Source organism: Phaethon lepturus, unplaced genomic scaffold (assembly GCF_000687285.1).
Source record: "Phaethon lepturus isolate BGI_N335 unplaced genomic scaffold, ASM68728v1 scaffold28951, whole genome shotgun sequence".
NCBI classification, from domain to species: domain Eukaryota; kingdom Metazoa; phylum Chordata; class Aves; order Phaethontiformes; family Phaethontidae; genus Phaethon; species Phaethon lepturus.
The window spans coordinates 1-7,605 of NW_010520235.1; the positions used below are offsets into that span (position 1 = coordinate 1).

Below are 7,605 nucleotides of genomic sequence, written 5' to 3' on the forward strand. Positions count from 1 at the left end.
GACTGAGCGGGAGAGCAGGGGCACAGACCTCCCCGTCCGTATTTGACGTTACCGAGCATGGAGACGTGCTGCCCGTCAGCGCTTCCAGCCTCCTAAGAGGCTCCGAGGAAGGTTTTCCTCGTGGGCTTGCCGGTTTCCACGCCGCTGCCGAGAAGAACGGACCCATCTCCTGATCCCCCCGTGTCTGTCCTTCCTCCCAGTCGTCTTCGTCCTCCCAGGAGCGCCTGCACCAGCTGCCGTACCAGCCCACCCCCGATGAGCTGCATTTCCTTTCTAAGCATTTCCGCAGTACGGAGAGCGTCACGGATGAGGAGGGGCGGCACTCGCCCTGCCTGCGCCCACGGTCCAGGAGCCTCAGGTACCGTCACCCACCGTGGGGAGCACCCATGGTGCCACCGGGATGATGCGCCGGGTGCTGACACGTCCATCACGAGCCGTTGCTGGGATGTCCTGGTCCTGCTAAGCCCGTGCCAAGGTGTTGGCCCCGACACGGGTTTTCCCCGTGAGAAGCTATGGCTTGAGGTGGTGGATGCCCCATCCCTGGAAACACCCCGGGTCAGGTTGGACGGGGCTCTGAGCGACCTGCTCTAGGTGAAGATGTCCCTGCTCATGGCAGGGGGTTGGCCTACATGGCCTTCGAAGGTCCCTTCCCACCCGAACCATTCTGTGAATCAATGATTCTATGATCCTAAGCTCTGTGATTTTGAGTGTTAAGGTCTGGTTCTCAGCATCTTCTCGGCTGTTGGGATGTGACGTTGCTCTCCTGGCAGCCGACGACATCTGAGAGTGAGGTTTCCTGGGGCTGAAGCTGGAGAAAGTGGGATTCGTCCCAAAATAGTTGGTTTGCAGCTTCTTGCTCGATCGTCTCAAAGGTTTTGGTGGAGAGGAGGGGACCGCTGAGCAGAAGCCCAAGCGGTGGCCGTCCTTGCATTTTTGGGCTTGGGTCAGGAAACATCACCTGCGTTTGCTGGGGCTGAGCATCAGCTTGGCCTTTGCCTATGAAAAAAACAAGGAGTGCAGGCGGATGGGTATTTGTGGGCTGCAGGGACGAAAATTTGGGGAGAGCATCAAGCTGGTGGCGTAGCATCGTGTGGGCTGACCCTATGGACCTGCCGAGCTCCGTGTTGCCGTATCCCGTGCAAGGAGCCGGTCACGTTTCCGCTTGTCCAGCATCGGGAGCTTGAGCTTTCTGCAGAGGATGTTTTGGTTAAATCCTCTTTTCCCTCTGAAAAAGCTCCCAACCCTCTTTGCGCCTCAGGCTTGGGGAAGCAGAAGCCCCGCGTGTCGCCGGCTGAAATTTCATTAAAATCAGATTAATTATCTGACAAGGGCTTTGCAGGTGGCGAGGTTTTCACCGAGGAGATGCCAGCTCTGCGGTCGGCACGGCACGGCAAAGGCTGAGCTGGGGCTGGAAGCGAGCGGCTTGGGTCTGGTTTTAATTACTGCATTTATTACATAGCGGTTAATGAGTTGCTGGCTGCTCCTGCGACTTTCTTTGCATAGCGGGATCGCCGGGCAGGGGCCTGAGGGAGGCAATGCTGGGTGAGGGGAAGAGAGAAGCCTTGTTTGGTGAAGGTCCCTGCGTCCACCCTGGGGTTTGGTTGGGTTTTTTTTTTTGCTGATGAGCTGCAAAAGGGCAACGATGGTGACAAATTGTGGGATCCGGAGGAAGGGAAGGATGAGCTCGCTCTTTAAAGCCAAGTGACTGATGCACCAGCCTCTCAGCTCTGGATTTTCAAGTGACTTGAGTTTGGAGACTTGGGTTTGTGGCAGCTTTACCTTCCCTGGACCAGGTCCCACAGACCTCCAGGTCCATGCATGGTGGGAGGGATGCTGCTGGAAGTGCTGGCCCGAGGCTGATGGCTCTGCTCGGATGAGCTTGGGATCGGGAGTTAGGAGGAGGGGACAAATTTCTCTGCAGCGGTAGTAGCTCTTTGCATAGATGTAAATGACTCGGAGCTCGTAACGCAACTGGCTTCCTCCCTCCACAGCCCTGGACGGACGAGTGGAACGTTTGATAACGAGGTTGTGATGATGAACCACGTCTACAAGGAGCGGTTCCCCAAGGTAACTGCTGGGACTGGGGAGGATGAGCACGTTAGTGCCTGCACGGCATCCTGACAGCATCTTCTCCAGAACAACCTCTTCTCCGTGCTGGAATATAAAATGCTTGGGTAGATATACTGGCGGGGAGTTGGAGGACACTGGAGACGTGTTCGTGAGCTGGGGAGGCAGGGACCTGCGCGTCTGCCTCATCACACATGCAGGCAGAGGTCTCTGGAGACTTAAGTGGAGCTTTTCCAGCCTGCTGGAAGCTGGCTCCCAGGTGGGGCCATGATGTGCACATGGATATTGAAGCTGCAGGAGGTGGTGGTGTGAGATCCTGGCCGGCCAAACCCGATGCATGGTAGGAGGGGTGCATGTTCCTGGGCATCACCATCCATTCTGCCTTGCAGGCCACAGCCCAAATGGAAGAACGTCTGCAGGACACCATCACAAACTTCTCTCCAAGCAGCACTCTGCCGCTGGCAGACGGGGTCCTAGGCTTCATCCACCACCAGATCATCGAGCTGGCCCGCGACTGCCTGGCAAAGTCCCAGGGAGCTCTCATCACCTCCCGCTACTTCATGGAGCTGCAGGAGAAACTCGAAAAGATGCTCCGAGATGTGAGTATGGGTCAGTTCCCTGCCCGGTGTCATCTCCTGAGGCCACTGGTAGACACCTGGTTTCTGTCTCCTCTCCGGCAGGCTCAGGAGCGTTCAGAGAGTGAGGAGGTGAAGTTCATCGACCAACTGGTGAGGAAGCTGCTGATCATCATCTCCCGCCCCGCTCGCCTTCTGGAGTGCCTGGTAAGACATGGCAGCTCCTGATGGGTCTTGTCTTCCATGGCCCAAGGCATCTTCTCACCGCCTTGTCTGGTCCACCATGGGAACCACTGCTCCTCACCATCCTGGCCAGGCTGGAGCAAGGAGCTAAGACCCTTCCTAGTATTAAAGCCATCTCTCAGAGGGGAAAGGCTGTTTTTTCCTAGTGGAGTAGGGAGACGTGAACTTCTTGGCAAGCTTTCTCATCCATTTTCAGGGTTTTTTTTTAGCTGTTGCACTGAATTTCTAAGGCACTCGCCTTTGTGCTGTGGTTCCTGTAGCTGGAAGAAGGACCTCATGGGCTTTATTTTTTCTATCGACCCTTTACATGAGGAACAACGGGGGAATGATGCTAGAAACAGAAGAGCATTTGTCTTTCTCCTGCAAGCATCCAGAGCCTGTCCTTAACTACAGATGTCACCTTCCTTAGAGGAAAGGCTTAACTCTGGAAAGTCTCACTGCTCAACTGTGCTTGGTTTTCCTCCTCCAGGAGTTTGACCCAGAGGAGTTTTACCACCTCCTGGAAGCTGCAGAAGGACACGCCAAAGTTGGCCAGGGAATAAAGACCGATATTCCCCGATACATCATCAGCCAACTGGGACTCGTCAAGGACCCGCTGGAGGGTAGGGAAGCGCTTGGGTTGGTAGCCCCGAGGTCTGCAGCGGAATGTGGCCTCCCAGTTTGGCCACTGGCGATTGTGAATGAGCACTGGGAGGTGGCAGGAGGACTGGCAGGGCTGAGCTGGTGCCATGGGGTGGGTCACGGCAGGACCAGGACAATGTCCAAGTCTCCTGGCCAGCCCCACATCCCTTGTTATTGCTCCCAACACGTTCAGCAAAGCAGATTAAGCTCAAGAACGCTTAATCCATAGGAAGCCAGGGCCTCGGGGGGGGAACCGTAATCCCTGAAGAACACAGGAATGACTATGGAAAAAAAGAGAATTATATAAATGTTTAACCTTGCATTGAACCTCTTAATGCCATGACCTGAATTTCTCCATACGATAGCTCGAGCGAAGCGTGTGGCTAAATCTCCGCGGGATCTCCAAGTTTGGAGGGAAAGTGGTTGGTGGGGGTGTTATTCTGGTGGGAGTGGAGCATGAAGAAAGTGAAAACCATCCCTGTCTTCAGCAGAAATGGTCCAGCTGGATCACTTCGACAGCGGGAACACCATCACACCGGAGAATGATGACGCCTGTGAGGTGAGTGTGGTCCTACCTGCGTGTCCCATCTGCTGCCTCCAGCTTCATCCTGCCTCACCCTACACCAAAGCTCCTTGCAGCAGCTCCTCTGCTATCTTAGACTGGGAGATGTTAATTCGGGTTGTCCCCAGGGGCGACTGCTGTCTTCAGGTGTAGACATCTCACAGTCCCTCAACAGTCAGATGTAGGACATCTCACAGTCCCTCAACTGGCTTCTTGAGTGGACAGAGCTCAGAGTGGGCTCTTGATCTGCAGAGCATCTTGGTCTTCTGGTTTGGGGTTTGTGGCTGGAGAGGTCTCAGGGAGGGATGTCCTCTGGCAGCGAGATGAGCACTCGGAGGTGATATGTGATGGTGCTCGGTGAATTCCTGCCTGCACTCAGAGCACCGCCACGCTGGGAAACATGAAAAACCTTCCATGTCTTCTTCAGAGCCAGCCTTTGGCCACCGCTCCTCGGAGGAAGCCCTGTGAGGGGGACTTTGAGACCATCAAGCTGATCAGCAATGGGGCTTACGGGTGAGTTGGGAAGTTCCTAACGCTTGTCTCCATCTGTAAACATCTCCAAAGTCCTCTCTGTCCAAGCTCCACAGTGCTGCGTGGTCGGTCCTGGTGGTTGGAGGACATATTTTGAGGTCCAGCCATTTTGCTCTCTCCTAGGGCCGTGTACCTGGTGAGACACAGGGAGACGCGGCAGCGCTTCGCCTTGAAGAAAATCAACAAGCAGAACCTCATCCTGAGGAACCAGATCCAGCAGGTGTTCGTGGAAAGGGACATCCTTACCTTCGCAGAGAACCCCTTCGTGGTCAGCATGTTCTGCTCCTTCGAGACGAAGCGACACCTCTGCATGGTGATGGAATATGTGGAAGGTGAGAACAGGATTCGGGGCTGGAGGGAGGGGGAAAATATCAATGTCTGAGCACTGAGGACACCACCCGGACATCTCCTGCCCTGCTTTGCTCCAGGGAGCAGAGGGAAGGATGAGGAGACGCTCTGGTCTCACCTTGATGAAGGTGGTGGCCATGCTCACCTAGGAGAGTGTTTGTGTCCCATGCCAGGGGATCAACGCTGCTCCAAGGAGGGGTGGGAGGGTCTGGCTGGGAGCCTGCTTGGCAGGAGAGGTAGCACAGCCCTGCCCGGTGACCTCCCTGCCTCCTCTGAGCCCCCCGCGCTCAGACGGACCCGTGTGCCCACAGGGGGGGATTGTGCCACGTTGCTGAAGAACATGGGCCCACTGCCTGTTGACATGGCGAAGATGTACTTTGCCGAGACCGTTCTCGCGCTGGAGTATCTCCACAACTACGGCATCGTCCACCGGGACCTGAAACCCGACAAGTGAGGACTCGGGTCAGGTCTGAGCAAGGACGGGGTTGGGTTTGAATGGGGAAGGGAGAGGGACTGATCCAAGCCAAGAGGATAAGGCAGAATGAGGTCATGGGTTTTGATGCCCAAAGACCTGGGTTTGTGCCATTGCACCAGGACCAGAGGTCCTGGGGTCCCGCTGGTCCTGCCCAGGTCTCCCCAGAAGCAAACGGTGTCATTGTGGGGCGTTGTCTTCCCTTGCAGTTTGCTTATCACCTCCATGGGCCACATAAAGCTGACGGACTTCGGTCTGTCAAAGATCGGCTTGATGAACATGACCACGAACCTCTACGAAGGGCATATGGAGAAGGACACTCGGGAGTTCATGGACAAGCAGGTACGAGGTCCTGCTCCGCTTGGCCGGTCTGCCATCACCAGGGACCGGGATGGCCGCGGGACTTGTTGCAGAGGTCATTGCAGAGGTGTCAGCCGCTGCTTCCCGCGCAGGTGTGTGGCACGCCGGAGTACATCGCCCCAGAAGTCATCCTCATACAAGGCTATGGGAAGCCCGTCGACTGGTGGGCCATGGGCATCGTCCTCTATGAGTTCCTGGTGGGCTGCGTCCCCTTCTTCGGGGACACCCCCGAGGAGCTCTTCGGGCAGGTCATCAGCGGTGAGTGTCGGTGGCAGCTTTGCTCCTCGGTTCGCCCTTCCCAGCCACGCCGGCAGTCGTGGCTCGTCCTTAACACGAGGAGAGCTTCGTTCCTTCGTTCCATGCTTCGTTTCCTACTCCAGACGCCTTTTCCCCTTTCCTCGCAGATGAAATCATGTGGCCGGAGGGGGACGAGGCTCTTCCCGCGGACGCCCAGGACCTGATCACGCGGTTGCTGAGACAGTGTCCCCTCGAGCGCTTGGGCACCGGTACGCGTGGCAGCCCCCGTGCAGCGTTCGGGGAGTTACCTGGAACCCAAAATTCAAGCCATTTTCGGAAAGCAAAGCATGTCCCGCCGTCTTGAGGAGACTCGGAGGAGGTCTCCCGCCCCGGCTTCACCCCGGGAAGGCGGCGCTGGGCTCCGGCCCGTCCTGTTTTCAGCCATTTGCTCTGCGCGGAGGAGAGAGCGTGCCGTTCGGGATGGGAGCAGGAGCACCCCGCACCCTGCCCCGTCCCCCTCACGTGGGTTTCTCCCTGGCAGGAGGTGCGCACGAGGTGAAGCACCATTCCTTCTTCCTCCACCTGGACTGGAACGGGCTGCTGCGGCAGAAGGCTGAGTTCATCCCCCAGCTGGAGTCGGAGGACGACACCAGCTACTTCGACAGTGAGACCAAACCCATCCCCTTTCCCCGCTCCTCTGCCAACCCGTTATCCCAGCTGCAGGTCGGATGCTCCTACGGGAGATGAAAATCTCCTGGGTGAAGCCAGAGTCACGAAGCAGACGCAGTCCTCTTTCCAGGCGGCTCGGCTTTACCAAAATCCTTACTTTCTCACCCCAAAACTCTCCTGGGACTTGAGCCTGGGCTGTCAGCCACAGTACAGCTCCCCGCGGGTGCAGGTCCCCCGGGGCCAGGTGGGCAGGCAGGACGTGGTGCGTTGCAGGCAGGGTGACAGCCCTGCCTGCTCTGCCTCTTGCTTTCAGCTCGCTCCGAGAGGTACCGCCACTTGGATTCGGAAGATGAAGAAACCAACGACGAGGAATCGTCCGTGGAGATCGGGCAGTTCTCCTCCTGCTCCCATCGCTTCAGCAAGGTGCTCCGATCCCTCCGCCAGCATCCAAAACGACGGGTGCCGTGGCTGGTGCGGTTGTGCCAAGCATCCGTGTCTTGGCTGACGCCGGAGCACCTGGATTCCCGAATTTCTGCTCCTTGCTGATGGCTCGCCTCCTCCTCAGGTGTACAGCAGCTCCGAATTCCTGGCAGCTCACTCCAACCTCAGCCTCTCGTCCTCCGATCGGAGTCACAGCGAGGACAAAGAGGAGCGATGGGACAGGCACTCGGGAGACGAGGAGAGGAGCCGGCTGGCGGGCGCGGAGCCCCGGTACGTGGTGAGATGGCGGATGCGACGCTGATGTGGGCTCGTGTCGGCACTGAGGGCTTGTGCCAGCACCAAGGGTTTGCAGAGACATTGGTGGGACGCGTCCTGGGGTGCTGCCGCGGCTCAGCGCCGTCCCCCTCGCCCGTTTTCGGTTGTCCCGAGCCCTCCCGCTCTCCCCGCGCAGGCTCCGCTCCTGGACGTCCTGCAGCTCC

The 7,605-nt window shown here is 57.6% G+C and overlaps 1 protein-coding gene across 1 annotated transcript; it reads left to right on the forward strand.

Moving 5' to 3' along the window:
• Window positions 1–200: 200 nt before the first annotated feature.
• Window positions 201–7,403, forward strand: MAST3 (microtubule associated serine/threonine kinase 3; the record flags this gene model as incomplete). Its single annotated transcript, XM_010297331.1, has 15 exons — window positions 201–358; window positions 1,992–2,067; window positions 2,457–2,666; window positions 2,748–2,849; window positions 3,355–3,487; window positions 3,998–4,065; window positions 4,496–4,581; window positions 4,723–4,931; window positions 5,259–5,397; window positions 5,629–5,761; window positions 5,872–6,037; window positions 6,184–6,285; window positions 6,558–6,680; window positions 6,999–7,108; window positions 7,251–7,403. Coding segments are annotated over 15 exons (1,968 nt in total), but the record flags the coding sequence as incomplete, so codon positions are not given.
• Between the last annotated feature and the right edge of the window lie 202 nt (window positions 7,404–7,605).